Here is a 22,436-nt window from a genome sequence, read left to right on the forward strand (position 1 = left end):
CTTCGGCGGCATATTACCATTTTTCAATACTAGGTACGCAATCAAATAATTCGAACCACTCAGCGTATTGCCGCTTCCAAACAGGCCCAATCAGTTATGGCTGCAGCGTCAGCGTGCACCACTTCCACAGGAAGTACGTTGTTGACCTTCTCCTCCCAAAAGAGTCTCGCTGGATTTGATACCGTCCTCATAATCCTCTCGTATCTGGGTTCGGTTGGTGGCTACGTGTGTTGGCGTGAAGGGATGCCGGCAAGGGGCAAAGGCAGCTTTCCGCGCATCTATGGGCTTTTTAATCGCTGCGTGGAGCGGGCTTTGGATGGCTGGGGGACGGTAATTTGTACTTTAGCAGGGTGCGTGTGACGGGTGTTGTTCTCTTTGGAGCTTCCTGAGTACGCTCAAAGCTTGGACATATGATTTGACCTGTTCGAGGAAGTAGGAGGGTGAACGAAATCAAATATATAGAAACAGGTAAACTTCCCTTTTTCTTTTTTCTTTTTTCTTTTTTGCTCCGTATTCATCATTTGCTTGTTCGATCAGGTTGTGTCATTGCGTCGTAATTACAGATGGAGTTCAAATATCAGAAGAGGTGGGACAACGTGATTTCTCACTATGGCAACGGTTCTTGAACAAAATTGTTGGGAAGCATAGGAGCTTTTTTTGAAACGGGGTAATTGATGTCGCGTGTTGCGCGGAAAAAGAACATGAAAAAATCAAAAGTGATGTATTCCGAAATGCTGAAAATTTAGTTTTCCTTGAGGGGTATTACTAGCTAATTATGGCTATAAAATCTATGTTTATCCTGGGTATACCTATATAAACTGTTGAAAGGGAAGCCGGAACAAAAAAGGTAGTAAAGAAACGGAATGAAGAGAAGGCAGTCATAACAATATATGTCCATTAAGGAGGAATAGAAGCAAACACCAACATGATGCATTCATTCATTCACAAAGGCCGTTCATCCGTTTAATCCAACCCAATATAATTACCAAAATCATAATGCAACAAAAGGAAATGATGCAAATGTACTTACGAATTAAAAATGCCAGAGGAGTTAAACCCCAGATTAAACAAAACCCACAAAACGAACAAATGAAACGATAAAACGATTAAAGTCAGTCCTCCAGAACCCCCCTTGCCAACACGGCCAGGCTGGCCTCGTACCTGGCAGGACTATGATCACCCAACATCCCGGACCCGAATCTTACCTCGCCGAACCGCGTTTCTACATCCCGGATGAATTTAAGCTGCACACGGGTTGCAGGTCGACCTAGGCGCGCTGATCCATCACCACCACTGAAGGAGTCGAATGTGAATGCATCACGATGCAATACACGCATAGTCTCCACGACAAACACTTCGCCAGGCGGGAGTAGCTTGGGTGCTACTAAGTTCTCACGTAGCGATTTCAGCGTAGTCCAGGCCCAGGAATCTTCACCAGCTCTGTCACCCGCGTGGACGAGGAGCGGGGGTCTATTTATGTAGAATTTGTTCACGACTGTGGCGGTAATGCTTTCCCAGACACGTGAGCGGACATGCGCTTTGGCATCGGACATATCACTTTTGAAAGCCATAGCGACGGCGTGAAAATCGAGGAGAATTCCGAGGGATAAGGTTGGAACGATATCTTGGCCGTTGACGACAGTTGTGATTAGGCCTCTTGTAGCAAGTCGGAGGGCGGGACTCATTACTGCAGGCGGCCCAAAGGCGTAGACATGTATCGGTCGTCCGGAGGGGAGAAAGAGTTGACCAGTTTTTCGCTCGCTGTATCCCGCTTGAGACGATGGAAGTAGGGTCATCCCAGATGAGGGTTTGGCTGCCGTTACGAACGAAGGCCCTGGCTTGTCTGTATCCAGTGGTTTCGAGATCATAGTTGCTAGAAGCGAAGCGACACCACCACCTAAAGAGTGGCCACAGAATATGACTCCGTATTCTGGAAACTCTTCCAGCGCAGCTCTGATTGTCGCCATAACGCGCCCACCACCTCCTTCAAGGAGCCGCCTCGCTGATGCATGCATCCCCTTGTGGACCTGCCATGTCCTTCCCAACCAATAGAGATCATCATAATCGCAGGTCATATCCGTCAAGATATCTTCAAATCCCCACGTGCCTCTAAGCGTCAAGACAACAGCTTTGGAGGCGTGGTCCAGGGACAGATAGTGCACCAAAGGGAATCCTTCAGCAGTTTCTCCAGCTGCATTCGACCCTCCTGCAGGGTCGACAAATGATGAAAGAAGGATAGTTGATGCTGGGAGCCCAGTATAGTTGGAAAATGAGCAGTGTTCGTGGTGATCATCGCTGATATATTCATCCTTCTGCCGTGTCTGTTTGAGGTTCCCAATACCCATTACACGGAGGAAATTGGAACCGTACGATGCCGAGGAGAAACGGGAAAATCTCTGTATGTTTTTCACAATGTGGTCATCGGGAAACATTCCTGGAACCCGGCCATCGCGTTGGAGGGCTAAAATCGTAGCTTGGTCATCGTACACACTCTTTGCAGGTCGTGTGGCAAGAACTAAGGAAGTTTCAGATCCCGCATCGGCAATGGAGTAGGTGCTAGGTGCAAGTGATTTAAGGGATCCTCTTCGATGCGATGCCAGAGTCCGCAGGCTATCATCGTCGTTAACGAGAATAGACAGGTCTTTCTCGGACGTAGCCCTGGAGAGCGCGCTGCTGCTACGGACGTGATTTCTTGATTTTACAGGAGAACTGGGACAGGATTGCCTAGAACAAAGGGAGTATGCGTCGGTTTGGGCGGTATATGACTCGACTCTTTTCCCTTGAACAGAGATATAACTTGATTTCGAAGGAGATTTCGTTTGAATACCGTTCAAATGCGAATTGACTGAATTACTACTGTAGCTTCGCTTCTGGCATGGAGGCTCGCGCCTTGATGGTAGCCGGGGTAAAGTTTTGTCAGTAAAACCTAAGCGTTTTGCTTTTGGTGGAGTGGGTAGTGTATTTTCGCTACTATTCGATTTACCAACAGGTTTCTTTAGTGAAGAATTTTTCAAAACGATTCGAGAGGAGATATTTTCTTTGTCGGATTTGTTCACGTCTTTGTCTTGTGAGGACGGTAGGGCTGTGTTGGCTATGCCTGTAAACATCTTCTTCAAAGGTGGTTCTTTGTGGGCTACTTTATCTTCACGTTAGATATGATTTTGTGGGAGAATTTGGAGAGGGATCTTTTTTCTAAGAGTACCTTTCTGCGATCCGGAATCAGTTATCGATGATTGTAGACCTGGGCCATGTGCGAACGAAAGGTTATTGGTATTTCCCGGGTAGGAATCCTGCAAGGTCGCCGTATTAATAGCAGATGGGTCCGAGGCCGGTATTACATCGCTTATCGATTTTCGCTTGTCTGAAGAACGAGGCAAGGAGACTGAATTGCAATCGACAGTGGATAGTACATTGCTGAACTCTTGTTTGCGTAGCTCCGCACTTTCAGAATGGTTTGAAGTAGTTCGAAATACAACAGTATGTTTCGGCGGATGGCTTACAAAACCCCTTGAAGCATCGCTTGAATCCGCATCCTGAAGGTGGTGAAAGCTTTCCACTATCATTTTAGCCCCAGGCGGCGGAGACAGATCCACAACATCGTTGTCATAGAAGTCAACTGTTATAGTTCTGGATGTGACGGTGTCTGTCCTTATTGAGGCCCTGGTGCCATCTGGTAACTGGTTCATGATATATACTCGGATCTCTTCATCAGAAAGCTCATACTGGTGATCAGCGGGGAGAGAAACATGGGGTAAGAGAGTGCCTAGAGTGTTCCGTCCAGATGTGTCATGTTCCATCGATCTTAAGATATCAGCACCGTCAGACTCATCTGGAAATATAAAAGACGACGCCCTGGAAGAGGCATGCGTGGGTCTGGTTTCAATATCCTCGGGATATTCGGTTTGTTGGGTTCCTACAACATCCGCTCTCAATCCGTTGTCGAGGATTACTACATCCCAAACGGTCTCCTCCTTGCCTTTTTCTCGTATTTCTCTCTCTGTTGCTCTTCGACCCCACCGTTGCAGCAAGGCAAAACCGGTGGAGCCTACCAACAAATCAGCTACGCTCGCTTTCTGCCCGCCATACTTGTTCGCTTCGCTGCGATATTCTCTTATAATAAGCGTGATAATAGCGGCAATAGCACGGGACGATTCAGAAGATCCGAGGATAGCATCCAGTGTGGAGAGGAGGTTCTGGGAGAACACGGAAAAAGAACTTAACGTCATCGAGGAAAGGTGAAAACCGGCAGAAGCAAAGAACGAGGCGGAGGTTATCGTGGAATGTAAGGTTGCCAGCTTCAAAATATGTCAACTTCACTCAATATTCTATGGGAACTGAATTTCCTCAAAGTATAAAAATCAAAATAAACAAAAGGAGACGCAAAAATGATTCGACGTACACTGCGCTCCAGCAGCGATTCGGCCTGCATCCTCCCATACTCGGTACCTTGCAGGGCCACATCCTTGCCAGCCTTTACCAGGATACTCTCGACAACAGCTCTGCTCAGTTCCAGACCTGTGAGAGTGGTAGTCCTCGCACTGTCGAGAGCAAATCCGCCTAGGAATGTCCCAACACGTAGAGATAATGACGTCGACTGGGCAAACAGCGACACGAGGGAAGCCACCGGGCGGGGGAGAAGAGTTCTGCCTGATGACAAGGGGATATTTTCACCAACTGCCCAGTTCCCGTCCTCCCTGTCATGGGAGTGAACTCCAGGCATAGCGGAGTGTTATGTGTACGCAGGTCGTGTCCTTTGTCCGAGACGCTGGGCTTTCCGCGACGAGGTCCATAGACCACAACAATGGGCAGCGGTTTATTTTTAAAAGCGACCAGAAGGTTGGTACGTGGTAACCAATTAGCTGAACGCAACATGTGATCCAGCCCAGCGGCCAGGACGCAGTCCGCTTATCCCACGGGTCTGGCTGTCTCTCATGACAGACTCGACAGCAGACGTGACGATGTTGATGATGATGATGTTGATGATGTTCCTTTCGTCGCTCCACATGTGATCTTGTTGAGCCCCATCTTGCCGCAATCGAGAGGCGGGTCTTGGCATCGACTCTCTGTGAAGCCGCAGTCTGATATCCAACTGATCCGCGGCGAGAGGAACGAAAACACTTGGTCATTCCGTGTTCAGAAGCACGCAGGTGAGGATGAGGAGGGTTGTACGATCCCAGGTTGCGCCAAGGGAATCTGTGACACCCATTTTCACATTTCGTCCCGAGAGAGTCCAAGCTTCGGGCCTGTTGAAGGATGCGGGATCAAGATCTTCCCCGTGAACTTAAATTATATGCCGGCAACTTATTTCCACGCCACAGTCATTCTATGGATGACTCGCGGAAACTGGTCCAAGCCTACGGAGTGCTCCGTACGGAGTACAGATTACGGATACAGATTCCAGATATGATATACTGTCTATTGAGGCGAGGCTCAAAACTCACCCAAGCAGTGGTTGAAACCCGTGCCAGTGCTGTATTATTAGCGCGATGGCGCAACTGGTGCTCCATCTAGACTCAGATGGTATGAACGCCCACGGCGACCAGGGCTATCCCTCATTTATTCGTTCTCATGGATTTTAAAGGGGAGTCGCCCAAAGTTCTTCGCGCCAAGCGGCGATTGCTGGGGCAGGCGGATTTTTTGTGCCCCTGGTCTCTGATGGAGCCGTCCACTATTTGCAGGAGCCTAGGGTTTTTTGGGAATCCTGAGGGGCCTAATCCCGGCATGCTGTGTGTGATGCTTGCCACGGCAACGTGGGCGTTGAAATGGGTTATTATTTCAAATCGCATCCGCCGCGATTATTGGTTGTTGTTATTATTACTGATCAACCACGCTTCTTCCAAAGTATTTTGTTTATCGGCGCCCATTTTCGGCGAGCTGGCTCTCAGCAAAAATGCTGCTGACCAACAAGCTTATTACCGTTAAACAACGGAAGAAGAATTCTGCGGAACTCTGATTTTGAGTTCCCTTCGATTGTCGGCGCGAAATCCGCCCAACATCACCTTTTAGTCTTTCCCAGGTCCGTCCTAACCACCCCTTTTCACAATTTCTACAACGCCTTGCTCTTGAGTGATCGCTGTGATGACAAAAAGTAACGAAAAATTTTTTCTATCGCCGCCAATGGCTTTTCTTTCTTTCTTTCTTTTTCTTCTCTGTATTATGTTCTTCCAGAGGACAGCGTGTAGACGCAGTTCTCGCTCAGGACCAGCTGATGATGACTTACATACCGATCATTGCCACTAACTCACTTGAGTTGCTGGCCGTGGATAAACCGGATACTAGCGTCACGGGGCGTGGTCTATTGATTCATGTTTTCCGACACATCCTAGCCGCCCTTTTTCAAGTTTCAGCAGCGGGCCGGCGAGTATTCACGCTGATCATTTTTTGGAGGAAGAAAGGACTTCGAACCCGCTTCTCCCAAAGTTGGACCTCCTTCTAGCAACGCGCTAGAATAACCAGGGTTGGCTTTCCCCTCTCGCCCCCATGCATGGATAGTCACAAACAAGCCACCTGTCTGACGGGGCGTTTCCTCACAACACTACTGCGTTACCAAAGACCCAAATGATCATATTTCTGCATGCATGAAAAGTGGTTTTTTCGATCTGGTGCTACTCGTCCCTTTACTCTACCAAGGGTTGAACATAAAACAGCCAGGTGGATCCTTGATGAATCCTGGCTTGTCATGAAAAGTTCCCGAAGCGCTGAGAAAACCAATTGAAATGAGTTAAGCCAAAGTCGCATTCATAAGGGCTTGGCATCTTAGTCTATTCTAACCGGACTCGTTCCCCTTGAACTTACCTGGTGGAGACGTTATTGCACATCCTGATTCCCCGAAGCCAAGCACTTCGTTGCTAGGAGTATTCTTGTGAAATCTCAGGTGGAGATGAACTCTTCCCCTCAAATCATCCATGCAAGGCCACTAAGGGAGCGACCTTTATCTAGTTAGAAGACTGCCTCAGGGAACATGCTGGAGGGTTGTACCCTGCTAATGGCTCACCATGCATACCCTGCTAACTTGCTAAGTCGCTCTTTTCTGAGAAGCATCACATTCTTTCATCTCCCAAAATCACACACATATATGGCCCATCCATATCACCTGCTCGGATGCGGTGGACTGGAGTTGGATGAAGATGCTAATCGACCACCCGCTCACTTTCTACCCCTGCTCTCCCGCATATGACGAGGCTTCCTAACTCAAAAGCGTGACTGACTCCGCATCCTAAAATATCATCTCGATCTCTCCCCCTTCTCCTCTGCTTTTTCTCATTCCCCGTATCCTTCTCATCGACAGGATGGCATGTCGTATTTTTCAGCGCTCCTGTCCTTCTTCCAGTGACCCTGCGACGAGGGTAACTGGTGCACCCAGGACAAACAAGGAGTCGCGAGTAACAAAACTACCAGGCGCATGGCGTGCTCAAGAAGGGCTATCCTTTGATATGATCATTGGTAGCTGTACTTGTCCTGTAAGTACCAACCGTATATACTTTTATCATGCGATACCCACTGTATATATAAATGTGCACCTTTCTTTCCCCCTCAGTTTCAGAGGTATCTATCGAGCTCGTTTGGCAGCCCCGTTTTCTCTTTTACAGAGGATATACAAAATGTGTAACTATATATATATATATATATATATATTGAAAAAGAAATCGACCAGATTTGTGTAGCTGACGAACTACCATTCTAGCCATGCACTCTTCGGGATTTTATGAACTATTTAAAATATGTTGAACGGAATGCGGAGAACTTGCAATTTTTCCTATGGTATCGCGACTATACCCGACGTTTCGCCTTAATCGCTGAGAGCCAAAGACAGCTCTCACCAGAGTGGGTTGGAAGGGAGAAGCGACGGGGAGGCACTTCATCCCAACCCACCCCAACCGAACCACTCTCCCCGGCTGTAACTATCATTACTGAAGGACAATCCGAATTTACCCAACTTCCCGTATCTATCCATACCGCACCTTTCAGCACACCACCACGAAGTCCCGTTGATACTGATGGCGACTGGAGAACTCCGTCGAGAACAGGGAAGGTTGAGCGTAACTCAAGCCCACGCGTAGAGGCGGGCGGAAATGAAAACTCGTCTGACCGAGCGGCCGAAAACGTCGATTTCGCAAAGTCAGGTTCATCATCCGCCGCTGCAAATAACATTCCACACCTAACATTGGGCGATACGAAACGAATGATAAAGAGAGAACAGCCCGATGATCATCAAACACCAGACTTCTCACAACCCTATCGAAAAGAGCTCAGCAGAATTTACGCGACATATATTGCAGATGGCGCGAGCCGGCAGTTGAATTTGACCTCTCAGGAAAGGGATGATCTAATGCGCGCCCTGGCTTGCACAACACATCCATCAGCGTTTAAACAGGTGGCATCGCAAGTGGAATGGACCCTCCGCCAGCAATCTCACCCTAATTTTATTCGCTGGACCATGAATAATTGTAACCGCCATCGCGTTATCGCCTCTCGCATTCTCAGTTGCACCGCGATGTTTTTTGGCCTGGTAGCTGGTATTCTTCCAATATTCAGTTCCGCCACACGGGCCTGGAGGATGATCTCAGCGTTAAGTCTCTTGCCCGGCCTAATTATTTTTCTAACGTCCTGGGACGGTGCATGCATTGTAAGTTCTATTATGTCTATTTCATTCTTCTGGCAGTCAAACGAAAGGGAAGGATTGGTGGGATGTGGTCCTTCCAGCCTTCTTTGATAAACAAGTCAAGACATAACCTCAATGCTTACACTTTTTTACAGCTCTTCCTCTTCCTCAATCGCCGCCATCTGCATCCCTGGGAACTCTTCTCCGACGAAGACGAACACGTGCGACTAAAACTAGGGATGGAATCCAAGCTCTTCGCAAGCATCGGCGAAAGCAATTCGTACGAGGACGAGCCCTGGATACCCACTTACGAGAAACGCAAATTCTTCCAAAAAGTTTTCGACCCAGATACCAGGATCCAAGACCCGGTGCTTCGTCGCATACACCTCCTTGTCCTTCTCCGCACTTCTACCATAGCTGTCATCGTAACCACCCTCCTCGTCGCTATATTTCTCTCCATACCCAACCGCAATTATTTCTAAAATTACTCTTGTTCTCGTATCACATCACGTCATATATTTTGGGTTTTGATGATGGAGGAAAAATGCGGCGTTTGAGGACGAATGGTAGAATCCTCGATGGGATCTCTTGGGCAATGGTATTTCTAATCACTACTTTTCTTTCTTTTCAGGCAATTGGTCTGCTGGTGTTTTCTTTTCATTTCTATTATCTTCCTATTCGATTTTCGTATGGGCCAGCCTGCAGAGGACAAAGGATTCCTTTCTTTTCCCGTTCCCGTAAATCCTTGCGAGAAGATTGCACTTCTGATTCCCCCTTAACGGCGAAAGAAGAGAGAGGATCGTGGAACAGTGCGTACGGTTTCCTTCCTCGCCACGGAACATCTGCCATATGACACTTTATATATATATATATATATATTTTTTTTTAAAGAATCCCTCCACCGTTATGCATATGCACACACACAGTATAATTTCTCTGAACGCGCTAAATTTTCATTTTATCTCTCTCCCATGCGAATTTCAATCGCAGCTTGAGAGTCGACCTTGCGATATCACACATTTTCATTTGTTTGTACACTGTTCTTTTCACCCACGGAACTTCTGGCTCCCTTGCCTGTATAACCTCCTTTTTTTCTTTTTCTTAGACTCAACTATCATGACTGAGGGAAATGCATGCTTTCTTCTGTGTACTTGTCTTCTGTTTCCCAATTTTCCCGGTTCTCCTTTCTTCCTTGTTTGGTTTATCTTCTCCAGCCCTCCAAACGTCGTTTGTCGTTTGTCAAACATTTCTTACTTTTCCACTTTGCTACCAGGATGGACGAGGTGTTTCTCTTCCTTCTGACCTTTCACTACTCTTTTTGATCATTTCTGCATGAATAATATCATTAGCCCCCCCGCTATTTGAAGTCGAAAGTCGAACTGGCAAAGGAAGATACACCCTGACCATGGGTCCCACGGGCTGACAACGACTGGATTGGGGGTGGGGGGGCAAAGGGGCTTCTAATGTATTTGTTTAACGGAACTTCTCTCATAATTTAGTTCTAGTTTGATATAACTATATGTAACCATACGGCGTTATTCCAAACTTAAACCGCGTTAAGACACGGAGGAGTCTCATTAGCTGCGTGCCGTTGAGATGTTTCTGTTTTGTTTTGTTCCTCAGTTCCCTTTTGTTTCTTGTCTCTTATCTTGTCTCATCCTTATGTTATAGGTTTCGTCAGCTTTCATTGATTTGGGTTTGAACGATGATTACTTGCTTGATTAGTAGGTCCATGGATAAGCAAATCGAGCAGGTTAGAATTATCATCGGGCTTTCGCCAGCCAGTCGCGATTACCGCCCCTATTACAAAAAACATCATAGACATTGGTAAGACGGACCTCTACTTCTTCGACACATGCCCCGAAATTATTAGTGGGTGCGATGTAATACATGCCAATGGGCTATAGCCATCGCGAAACCTTGGGATAATGGCTAGCTAGCTACTTAATCCTGACAACAAATTAAAGAAAGCTTATGAGGTAGGCATTGGCGATTCTTATTATTCTGCAAGATTTGGGGGCGGTGGATAAATATATGACCAGCAACAGAGATTGAAAGTATATATACCGGGGAGACCAACGGGCCTAAGTTTATCTATCTAGGGGCATTATGACAGGTGGCATCTATTTTGGATAAAAGAATGAGTTGATAGCGTTCTAAAAAAATTATCTCCTTCAAGGTTGATGTAACCAAATATTCGTGTGTGCGCGGGAGTTTTTATTCCTGAATATTTTCGTTGGCTGGCAATGAAGCTTTCATTTCTCGAGAATAACTTAACTAACCCCTTCCGCCGTTGGCCTTGGGATAGAATCGGACCATTTTTTGCTGACTGCTTGCACCTCCCTTGAGTAACTCATCCATTTCTGGTCGCCCAAGGATGAGAGTTTTCGGCGCATCTGTGAGAGAATCTGTACAACTGCCACCCTGCTGTCTACTGAGCCAGTCTCTCGTTCTTCGATCTTGCAAGTTGTCGTTATTCACGTACTCATGCGGCCAGAGGCTTAATTCCGGAGTGACTTGCTGAGGGAAGTTTGGAGTTCCACAAGTCATTCATGGAGCTCAAGCCAATTATTTGGTTTTGCTGGTTTCTGGCCATCAGGGTTCTTATATCCAGGGGGATAGACACCGTGATCAGCCAGATTTTGCTGAAAATTCCGACTATAGGCAGTAGTGCTTGAGGCCTTTGTGGATGCCTTTGTAGTGGCCTTATTGTCACTATGGTCTGGAGTAGACCCTGCATGTCGCTTCCGGCGGCCTGAGCTTCTTGCACTCATTGATTGATGAAAGGGATATGAGGATTTGGGAGTTGAGCTGAGGCGTCAGCATAGGTGATAACATATTGCTATCATTACAATTCCTAAGGTCGGACAAGTCAAGCCCACCCCGCCTGGACAGCCTCTTTATCTCCTTAAGGTTCTTAGGCTTGCAGCTGTTCAATGACTCGACAGCGAGTGTCTGACAATGATGCTTGAGCGCTGCCTGGGGTTGTCAAGTTAGTGGCTGATAAGGCCGTTGTCCTGATTCAAGTATCCCCGTTAAAGGGCTGCTATGTCGGTCAAATTCTTGCAAAGTTTCTTTGGTCAACCAAATTTTCGACAGATTATCCCAATATGCTGGTCGCGGCCCACTGAGCTTCAGCCATTTCAATTGACGTTGCGGCTGGGCGAGATCGTCGTCGGGTTCCTGTGGTTTGCGAGATGGTCCCAGGGAGACCAGGCAAGGCATAAGCGTAGTTTGTTGGTGACTTGATTCTCAACGCGAAGTGAGCGCACATTCGCTCATATACCCAAAAAGTGACTGAGCGCGTCGCCTCAGCATTGCGCTATGAAAATGAAGGCGTCTGTTTCATAAACCCGTACCCAGTATGAAAAGGGAGCGCGACAGTATCCATTTCATCTTGATGAAGTTGGAAGCTCATGTAGTTTGTCGCGGTCAATGGGTGAATATAATAATTGGATCTAGCATATTAGTCATATACACTAGTACTATTTTAGTTAAATTTATTGTTTAGTAAGCGAAATAATCATGAAATTCACAGTAATCATTGTCTGATTGTAATATGAACAAACAAATGAATTCTTTTACACAACTTTTCATATTAAATTTGCTTTATATATTCATCTCCCTCGATAAAATAGTCATTTTACACTCTGATTTTTACAAATTCAGTTATCTTTAGTTCTCTTTTATGTTTTTTTTTTTACTTCCATAAAACCATGCCAAGACCATATAGACTAGCACGTCTTTAACGCGTCTCACGTCGTCGCGAGCTTGGACAGTAATTGCATTTCTGGTCCAGCATTCCCAGCGCCAACAGGAACAGACTGGAGCCGCCGGCACCCAGCGACTTTCAAAAGCAACATGCCTTCCCTTGCACCTCTCCCGCAGCGGCGACAGCGTGCTGATGCTCCGGAATCCGACAGCAATAGTCCCATTAGTGACAGGCCTTCGCGAATCTCGCGAGACGGCACTCCCTTTTCCCAAGTGTCTAACGGTAGTAAACGTATCCGCCTTGCAGCACCTAATGATCACGAAAATGACCAAAGCGACGCGAATGGTACGTCGGAAGATGATAGTGATGACATATCTTCCGGGGCAAACGGAATGGCAACGTCCACCAACACGCTCCGTCCTCCCTCTGTCAAGACTGTGCGCGGCTCTCGTGCGAAGCGGAGCGCGGGCGGCAGACAGGAAAGCTCCCACGGGAATGGGCCGAATCCCGAACATCGACCTGGGTCGATTGTGAGAGTGAAACTTAGGGATTTTGTTACATATACCTCTGCGGAGTTCTTCCCCGGACCCAGACTCAATATGGTCATTGGACCCAATGGAACAGGGAAGAGTACTCTTGTGTGTGCGATTTGTCTAGGACTTGGATGGGGCCCACAGGTAAAGCACCTTATTTTCTACATATTTATCGAATATGAGCGGTTTCTGAGGTTCTTAATTTGCGAAAATTACACAATATGCTAACAAAAAACCGGTTACTACAGCATCTCGGAAGAGCGAAGGACCCAGCTGAATTTGTTAAACATGGCTGTGAAGAAGCCACCATCGAAATTGAGCTAGCTAAAGGAAGAAATCATCGTGAAAATCCTGTCATCCGCAGAACCATCGTAAGGAAGGGTAACAAAAGCACGTTTACGATCAATGGGAAGCCCTCGTCGAAAGCATCTGTCCTTGAGCTTGCTAAGTCATTTTCTATCCAAATCGACAACCTCTGCCAGTTTTTACCCCAAGACAAGGTAGCTGAGTTCGCTGCGCTTTCGCCAATTGAATTATTACACTCAACTCAGCGAGCAGCAGCTGGCCCCCAAATGCTACAATGGCATGAAGATTTGAAATCCTTACGTGCTGAACAGAAGAAATTGCTGGCTGCTAACGCCGGCGAACGCGAACAATTGGCAAATTTGGTAAATCGCCAAGAAATGCAACGGGAAGACGTGCAGAGAATGCTTCAGCGTGCTCGGATACAGAAAAAGATTGCCGTGCTGGAGCGCTCCCGGCCGGTGCCAAGATATCAAGAGGCTGTCCAAGCTTTTAAAGAGGCGCAACGGGCACGACGCACTCTTCAACAAGAGCATGATAATTTAGAAAACCAGCTAGCCCCTGCTCTCAAGTCGGTTAATAAAAAAAAGAAATATTTCCAGGAACTCCAAACTGTTCTTACGCAGAAACGAGAATTGGCTGCTGCACAGGAGGGATTGGTGGCGGACGGTGCCCTAAAACTTGAAAAGGCACAGGAGGATATAAAAGACTTGGATGTGCAAATCGAAGCAGAGAAAAAGGGTGCGTTGGCACATAGGGATAATTTGAAAAGGTCTCTGCAGATCATTAACAAACTCACGCGACAAATGGAGGAGGAGCCGGTTGAATATGATGCCGCCGCCTATACTGAGAAAATTGTAAGATTTGTTCTTTTTGTTAACCGCCTTCGTTTTCTTTTTGGAACATTGGCTGATTTATCTGTAGCGGGAGAGCGTGCGTCATATTAGGGCTATCGAGGAGGAGATGAGAAATGTCCACGACGCCAAAAATAAAGCTTCTATGGACTGCGATCTTGCGACTCAGAAAATTGCGAGAGAAAATGAACGTCTGGAGAATCTAAACTCTGAGAGTGGACGACAGGAGGAGAAGCTCAAAAATTTGTCTGCAGACACTGCCAAAGCATGGGCATGGATAAAAGCAAATCGAACAGAGTTCCAAAGCACGGTCTTCGGCCCACCACTAGTAGAATGCTCTATAAAGGATCCTGCATACGCAAACGCGATGGAATCGCTATTCCAAAGGACTGACCTGTTGACCTTCACAGTTCAGTCTCGACCTGATTTTAGGAAGCTCCAGCGAGTATTTAACGAATTAAGACTTCATGATATTAGTTTGAAGGTTTCTACTACTACACTATCTGAGCTCCAAGCTCCAATAACAGACGAGGAGCTTCACTCTTTGGGATTCGACTGTTGGGCTAAAGATTTATTATCCGGTCCCGAACCTGTCGTGGCCATGCTCTGCAGCGAAAATAGATTGAACCGGACGCCTATAGCTCGTCGAGATATCACCGACGATGAGTATACAAGGATGACAAACAGCCCAATTAGTAGCTGGGTGACCGGTCGTCAGTCATATCAGGTTACACGCAGACGCGAATACGGACCAAGCGCCATTTCGACTCGAGTTCGGCAGCTTAAGCCTGCCCAATTTTGGACGAACCAGCCCGCCGATCTCTCCGCCAGAAGCATCATAGAGAATAAGATTAAGGAATTGCAAAAGGAAGTGGATACCTTCCAAGGAGTGTTTGATGAGCACAAGGATGCACTGGCAACTTTAAGAAGACGACACCAAGATGCACAGGAACGAAAGGTACAAATCTCACCCTGGACACGGGGTCTCCGAATATCTGCTAACAGTAATGGCTATACAGAGGGATCTGGAGTCGGAAAAGGCAGCGAAGCAAACTGCTCTAACAAATTATAAGGCTCTGCCTACTAAAAAATGTAAGCTTTACGACTTCCATGTGCCCATTCATTCGCTAACTCCTCTTCTAGCTCAGCAAGAGGATAAACTCCGAGCATCAGAAGCTGCGATAGTCGGTGTGAGACGGAGAGTTGAAGCACTTCGCGACAAACAGGATCAGCTCTCCCTTGAAAAGGCTTCCAGAGCTCTAGAGTATGCTGTAAGTTTCCCCGATGAATGGCAGACCTTTTCCGATGCTAACTGTCCGGTAGAATTATGTCGATGAATTCCAACATTTGATTGAGGATCTTGCTTTAGCGGAAGTTAATCTCCTTGAAGCTGTATCCGACCTTGACGCCCTACAGGAGAGGAACTCGGAAGTAAACCAAATGCTCGAGAGTAAAAAGGCAGAAGTCGAGGATGCTATAAAGGAATGTAGCAAATTGAAGGAGCGGGTGGATAAGTGCCGTCATGATTTTAAAGAATTTGCAGACTACGTCAGTGCCGACCCAGACATGCAGACGGGTGAAATAAGGGAGCTTGTCGAAACAATCAAGAGCTACACCGTTGATCAGCTCGAGGCCGACATTGACTCTGAAAGAGCCGCTCTCGAACTTGCTGGTGAAGGTAATAGCAACGTGATTAAAGAGTTTGAACTGCGCCAGGAGCGCATCGACAAACTCAAAGAACACCTTACTGAGTTCCGGCAAAACCTCAATGAGCTGGACGAAGCAATAGCTGAAGTTCGAGGCCAGTGGGAACCTAGACTCGAAAACCTCGTGAAAAGAATCAGCGATGCCTTTGCCGATTCCTTCTCCCGCATCGGCTGCGCAGGGCAGGTGAGCATCGACAAGGCGGAAGATGTCACGCCAGAACACGAGAACTTTGCGCTTAGCGCTACTCAGACCGATAACGGCAACCGCGGTACGAATCGCACAAATGACTTCGATCAGTGGTCTATCCGCATCCAAGTGAGGTTCCGCGAAAACGAAAACTTCTCCATCCTGGACGCGCATAGGCAATCTGGTGGGGAGCGGGCAGTCAGCACGATCTTCTACCTCATGGCTCTACAGTCGCTTTCAGCCTCGCCGTTCCGTGTCGTGGATGAAATCAACCAGGGCATGGACCCGCGAAACGAGCGGATGGTGCATGAGCGCATGGTAGATATTGCATGTGCTTCGGGTGAGACTGGTGGAGATGGCGGGGGCCAATATTTCCTCATCACGCCCAAGCTGCTTAGTGGGCTGAAGTATAAGAGGGGGATGAAGGTGTTATGTATCGTTAGTGGGGAGTATGTGCCAGAGAATTATCAGCAGATGGATTTTGGAAAATGTGTTTTGAGGATGAAAGATGTCTTGAAGGCGAGAGGCAAGGGGAAGGGGGCGGAGATTGGTGGCGGGGTGGAGGGGATTGACATTGGGGCGTGAGAAATTAATTGGTAAAAGGGGATCAGCGCTGTGTGGGTGCCTGATATCGATGGAATGATATGATTTGGACACTCTTCGAGTGGCTATTTTAGATGAACAGTCATCCTGGAGTTGTTTTTTTTTTTTTTTTTTTTTTTTTTTTTTTTTTTTTCTCCCTTCTCTTTCCTTTTTCTCTATGGTTTTTATTGGGAGACTCGCTTGCACGGTTTCCAAAACCTGGGCTTTTGTTGATATCTAACGATTTGATCGAAATATAATTGATATATTGTCAGTCACTTGTAACTTTGTAAAAAGGAGCTTAAATAATAATGACTCTCGGCGTGCACCAATAAACGGGGAAAAAACATGGTTCCTAAAACAGCAATATCCCTCAGGCTCTCGTAAAATGCCTGACTACTAACCAACCGTATCACTCACGATCGATCTACATCAATGCACATGACCATCCCTCCCCTTCAACCTCCCCCTCCCCTGAGGCTCCTGCAACCGCAACGATCTCTCAACCCACAGCTTCGCCGCAACTCTCAGGCCCCCATCCCTTCTACATTCCCGCTCCACAACATCGCTAACATTCTTCACCAAACCCAACGCAAAGCCCAAGTCCACACCCGAACCAACTTTTTCTCCCTTGCCCTCCCCTTCCACCACTCCCGTCTCCCCGCCCTTCGTCACGCCCATGATCCGACTCATCTGATTCATCTGGTTCATCCTCTTCACGCCTCCAACTATGCCAACATTTCTCGTACTCGGGATGCGAAGCAGCGTCTTTTCGACATCAGAACCATACCCTGCGTCTCTGGCCACCAGCATAACTTTCGCAGTAAGGGAGGCGTACGCGGAACTTTGGCAGTCTGGGTTTGTGGTCTCTTCGAGTCTCAAGGCGCGGAGCTCCTTCAGGTTGCCGGTGGAAGGTTGGGGGTTTTGTTGCTCTTCGGCCTCCGCTGCCGCTGTTGGTGATATTTCCTCCATTTCCGGTTTCTGCTGTTGCTGGCGGGTGGCGTTCGTGCTGCCGTTGATAACATGGACGCTGTTGTTATTTTTGATGTTGTTGGTGTTGGAGGGCAAATCTGTTGCGCGAGACGTTTTGTTCGGATCCTTTGTTTTAGGCTGTGATTTGGGGGCTGGGTACCTATGGCGCATACCGGACATAGCATGTGAACAACAGGGGATTGCGAGAAATGGTAAAGGGTTCTCAGGGTTCGAGAGGGCGCCAAGGAGGGGTGTCCATACTGTCAATTCGTCGGCGTGGTTGGAGATGACGAAGGTATTTTTGTCGAAAATTCCGTCGTGAATGTCAGATGGAGACTTCTGGGTGGATGTCAGATTCGAGTCTTCACCCATGTGTTGTTCAAGAGCATCTTTAAACGGCTTGGGAATGCATATAATTTGTTTAAGGCGATCCTGTGTTGATGCGGGAAATGTAGACCATGACTTCCTCTGACGGGCATCGAAACCCCACCCGCCATACCCTTCTGCGTGTAGTATGTACGTCAAGACGCCATTGCCACATGCAATATCAACGAAACCAGGAAAAGCAGGAAGGCTATTTTCCGCCTCATTGGCATGGCTTTTTGCCTTAGGAAGAGGTGAGCTGTACATGCCCCTCCACAGTTCAATTAGAAAGGCCGCGATCGCAATATCCTCGAAAACGTGCTTGGAAGGTTCGGTAGTTTCAACCCAACTGTTCATTATAGGCGCTGCATATGTTTCTTTCAATCGCGAATAGGTATTCTGCACAACGTGTTGTAGGACGATGTTATCCTTTGGAGCCGCCGTTTTCGATCTGGGTGGCCCAGCGGCGGCAAAGGGTTTCCTCGACAGGCGTAAGTGAGTCGATAAAAGAGCCAGCAACGTCCGTTGGAGGCGATATGCAATAGACTGCGGAAGTTCAGGGGTAAATGGTGAGAAGTGAATGGAGAGGGTGCCTGAATCCTCGGTTTCGGATTTGGCTGAACAATTTAGATCGTATGACAGGGCTAATGCTCGTACCGATGGATGGTAATATGGCATCTCGCTTTCTGAGCGAATGTGAGGGGTGTAAACAACAAGGCCGCGTTGCTTCACCGTACGCGAAGCATCTGATATATCTACATTGCATGTTCCTTCATAGAAGTGACAGGTTTGTTCTATTGGACGATCTATTTGCTTTCTGGGGACGAATCGTCTTACGACAGTCCTGGTGAGGCGGAAGCCAGAGAACGATCCCAGTTGCATGGCTAATGGAGCATCCCTGTTTGTTTGTTCAGCATCTATCCCTTTAGAGGGAGAATTAGAGCAGTTTTTTTCCCTGTTGTTTTGATCTTGTAGAACACCTGCGCTATCGTATAAGATATCGGCTCGGAAAACATGGCTACAGTTTATATTGGGATTCGTCAAAAGGTGGGTCGTCACTCCCAGGAAAGCTTCTGGAGAAAACTTCTCTCCAGAATTGCTAAGTTGTGGGGATGTAATCCACGTTCTTGAACTAGACGATAGAAAGGAGTGCCGGAGAGTTGCACCAAAGGCCATATCCGGTTGCGCGATGGGGTCATCGCCCAAACGGGTAATTTCTGTGGAGCGCATGATAGAATCATTAAAAAGGGGGAAACGCAATAAAAAAAAAAGCAAAGCAATGAAAAAAATATATATATCAGAAAGGCGAATTCAGACTCTATGGAAAATCCAATAATTCACGTCGATGCAGCGCAAAGGGGGTATCAAGTAGACAAAAAAAAAAGAGGCCAGGTTGAGGGGTTGCCACCACCACCCTGGGCCAAGGCGCTCAGCTTTTATCATTAAAGCACTGATCTAGCGGCCATCTGTTTGAATGCTTCAATGGCTCTATTCCACCATAGCTGGAATTAATGTCAGCGACGGATAGACATAATAAGGCGCTTGATCCTATTGTAACGTGGAAGTGAGGTTGAAAATTTCCTATCTTGGAAAAGAGGTTTGGGCAATCTCGCGATGTTGTGATAAATATTATGATCACGTGATGTATTTTCTTGCCGTTGCTTCTCCTTGACACTTCCAGCTAAGCATAGTATCTATTGTTGCGATTTGCGCAGTATGGGGGGATTGCCTTTATCCCATGCACAATCAATCAACATAGAGATTTTTGTGCCATACTGAGAGAGTTCAAGTTAGTTTGTCGAAGAGAAACCATTGTGAGCCTTGGAATCGCTCGCGAAAGTCTGTACGGAATAAGTATCAGTATGTATGGTAAGCTGCTGGGAACGCGTGTATTATTGGAAAGTTTGATAGATCGGGAACAGCGTATTGCGCAAGAAGAGCAAATACGACCTTCGCTGTCGTACTGCGTGTTTTGTCTCAGATACGCAGCTGACGAAGCCAAGTTACTTGGCAAGTTGTCCGTGGTAGCTGAGTGAATTCGATTGTCAATGCGGGAACAATCATGATGATGGCTATAACTATTTCTGACATCTCAGTAGCATTCCATTCCAGCAGCAATTCCTCTCCCACCGGAAATACAATTCGAAGCATAATAAAGAACCGCATTAACAACCCACGGTCGTAAACAGCGTGTATGGCTCCGTCAGAACGGTGACGGTAATCGAACCCGTCACAGCCCCCGCACCCATACTATTACTGGGTCTTCTGACGATTACCCCTAGACTGACAAATACGCCGTAATGACAAAGGATACGCCTAGCACCGCAGGCCTGCTGCCGCTGAAAAAAACCGGAAATCCGTGAAATACCTGACACATTCCTCTCTGCCTGCCTCTCTTTGTTCCTTTTCTTTCTGGTTCAAAACACCCAAACGCAGTATTCCGCTGCTGTCTGTATTTGTTCGACGCGAACTGTCTCCATTAATTACTCCCGCTCCCGCTCTCGCTCCGACTCTCCCTTGGCTCTGTATCTCTGTATCTCTGTATCTCTGTCTCTGTGTGAGTCTCTCGACTTCGACATCTCCCTCCGTTGTCGCCTCCCTGCAGCCTCTCTGCCGTCCGGCTGCCCACCAGGCATCGTGCCTTGCCCGTCCCGTCCCTCCCGAGTCCCTCCTCGCCGTCAAGACGTCGTCCCTCCTGGATCCGTCGCTTCTCCTTCCGCATCGTGTTGCTTTCTCGAATAATACGATGGGTCGCACCGTTGACCAAGAGGTCCACGCGGCTTTCGTCGAGTTTCGCGCCAAGGAGGATGATAAGGTGAAACTTGCCTGTATTTGCTTGTAATTATCCTGTGTAATAATCATACTTACGAACATCAACTTTACTGACCTATATATCTTCTTCCCGGTATCAACAGTGTCTCTCTGTCCAATGCATATACTGCCAGCAGATCAGAGCAAAGAACACCAGTCGACAGAAGCAACATCTCCTCGAGTGTCCCGCCCTTCGCGGCCATAATCCTCCCCATGCCCAATCTGCCCCTACCAATGGCGTAGGCGCCGTCAATGGCTACGGGGCGCCTCCGAACGGGCCTGCTGGTGGCCCTGGTGCTGGGTCAGCGACAGCCACCCTCCCCTCTGCCAGTAGCTCCATGATGGCCAATGGAGTTAACCCTCATAGCAGTGCTCTGCAGACTCCCATGCAGAATCTCTCCAGCCGTCCGTCTCTTCCTTCGCAGGCAGCTCCTCCCCCGAGCGCGTCCTCGGCAGCTGCCCCGTCACAGCAGCGTGCACACACCACCCCCAAGACCTCGAAGCAGCCCAGGCAGAGCACCTCGAGCCTGCCAGCTCCCCCACTCGACGATGTACATGCCGCCTTTGTCGAGTTCCGCGCGAAGGAAGAAGATAAGGTACGTCGAATATTTATATCTATCACACAAACAACCGCATGCTGTACCTCAAAAAAGACTGATTGGTTTGAAAAATACCAGTGTCTCTCTGTCCAATGTATATATTGTCAACAAGTCCGTGCAAAGAACACAAGTAGACAGCGCCAGCACCTGCTGGAATGCCCACCGTATCTCAATGTGATGAAAGACTCTATCCCCGCCAATAACCTCCAACACTCGTTCCCTGAAGGTGATATTGCGCGCTCTCTCCAGCTGCCAATACCCACATTGGAGCTTGACTTCCGCATGAGCCTCAAATTGAACCCAACGGTGACAGTTGGGCAGGGCCTCTGGGGCCAAAGAGACTGGGTCACGTTTGTTGGCGGGCAATGGGCAGGCAGATGGGGTAAAGGAATTGTCCTGGTAAATATCGTTCCTTCTTTTAACCTCCTCTTCATGGAATTCTCTCTCTCTCTCTTATATACTAACTGCACTCAACCCATTTCCAGCCTGGAGGACAAGATTCGCAAGTTGTTGTCAAGGAGCTCTCGACTCACATCAAGGCAAACTACCTCTTACAAACCGCGGATGAACCTCCGGCGTTCATCGTCGCAAAGACCACCGGCTGGATGACAGGCGCAAAGGATGTTTTGGAAAAACTCTCGGACCCTTCCATGGCCGACTCCGTCAACCCAACCACCTATAAATATCGCATTCATATCGCCTTGGAGACGGGAGACGAGCGCTATGCCTTTGTCAACACGGTCATGTGGGTTGGTAGTGGCTGTCGCCGCTCTTCGGAAGGTAGGAGAAGTTTTTATATATAATATCTGATTCTGTTGAATTCACATCAATAGTTTATCCTTATACCTACTCGTTTCATCTATTCCATTGGCTAACACTTATCCTTGCACAGTTATTTTCGATGCTTTCCGTATTACCTAAAAGAAAAGGGGCGATTATCCCATGAATCTCGTTCCTCGTGATTTGCTTGTATCTTTTCTTGGCTTTTCTATATGAGGTAAAAGCTGGGCTTTTACGTCAATCAGCCAATCTCTGTCCCTTTCCCTCTCTCCCTCTTCGCCTCCATTTTTCCCCAGCGTCCTCGAGTCGAAACGGAAGGTGTCAGTGGCGACCTGGGTCGGTCTCTCATAACTTATCTTACTCGTTTATTTCGATGATATGATCTTCGGCTGAAGCACAGACTCTCTCAGATGCGTACATACTAGTAGTCGT

At 47.6% G+C, this 22,436-nt stretch overlaps 5 protein-coding genes across 5 annotated transcripts; 3 read left to right on the forward strand and 2 right to left on the reverse strand.

Moving 5' to 3' along the window:
* Positions 1 to 1,112: 1,112 nt before the first annotated feature.
* Positions 1,113 to 4,720, reverse strand: HCAG_05065 (conserved hypothetical protein; the record flags this gene model as incomplete). The annotated part of the gene is made up of 3 exons (XM_001539548.1): positions 1,113 to 3,133; positions 3,203 to 4,295; positions 4,400 to 4,720. 3 exons carry the CDS (start codon positions 4,718 to 4,720, stop codon positions 1,113 to 1,115), a joined length of 3,435 nt encoding a protein of 1,144 aa, XP_001539598.1.
* Positions 4,721 to 7,289: 2,569 nt separating this feature from the next.
* HCAG_05066 (predicted protein) lies at positions 7,290 to 9,084 on the forward strand (the record flags this gene model as incomplete). The annotated part of the gene is made up of 3 exons (XM_001539549.1): positions 7,290 to 7,460; positions 7,685 to 8,626; positions 8,758 to 9,084. The coding sequence occupies 3 exons, from the start codon at positions 7,290 to 7,292 to the stop codon at positions 9,082 to 9,084; spliced, it is 1,440 nt and encodes a 479-aa protein (XP_001539599.1).
* A 3,379-nt stretch (positions 9,085 to 12,463) lies between these two features.
* HCAG_05067 (hypothetical protein) lies at positions 12,464 to 16,482 on the forward strand (the record flags this gene model as incomplete). Its single annotated transcript, XM_001539550.1, has 8 exons — positions 12,464 to 12,952; positions 13,096 to 13,515; positions 13,753 to 14,007; positions 14,075 to 14,332; positions 14,513 to 14,962; positions 15,024 to 15,096; positions 15,148 to 15,275; positions 15,328 to 16,482. The coding sequence occupies 8 exons, from the start codon at positions 12,464 to 12,466 to the stop codon at positions 16,480 to 16,482; spliced, it is 3,228 nt and encodes a 1,075-aa protein (XP_001539600.1).
* Positions 16,483 to 16,911: 429 nt separating this feature from the next.
* HCAG_05068 (predicted protein) lies at positions 16,912 to 19,044 on the reverse strand (the record flags this gene model as incomplete). The annotated part of the gene is made up of 3 exons (XM_001539551.1): positions 16,912 to 18,569; positions 18,652 to 18,712; positions 18,874 to 19,044. The coding sequence occupies 3 exons, from the start codon at positions 19,042 to 19,044 to the stop codon at positions 16,912 to 16,914; spliced, it is 1,890 nt and encodes a 629-aa protein (XP_001539601.1).
* A 1,516-nt stretch (positions 19,045 to 20,560) lies between these two features.
* On the forward strand, positions 20,561 to 22,145 carry HCAG_05069 (predicted protein; the record flags this gene model as incomplete). The annotated part of the gene is made up of 5 exons (XM_001539552.1): positions 20,561 to 20,629; positions 20,730 to 21,221; positions 21,303 to 21,623; positions 21,710 to 22,004; positions 22,117 to 22,145. 5 exons carry the CDS (start codon positions 20,561 to 20,563, stop codon positions 22,143 to 22,145), a joined length of 1,206 nt encoding a protein of 401 aa, XP_001539602.1.
* Between the last annotated feature and the right edge of the window lie 291 nt (positions 22,146 to 22,436).

The sequence above is a fragment of the Histoplasma capsulatum genome, genomic scaffold, assembly GCF_000149585.1.
Source record: "Histoplasma capsulatum NAm1 scaffold_5 genomic scaffold, whole genome shotgun sequence".
In the NCBI taxonomy this organism is placed as follows: Eukaryota; Fungi; Ascomycota; class Eurotiomycetes; order Onygenales; family Ajellomycetaceae; genus Histoplasma; species Histoplasma mississippiense.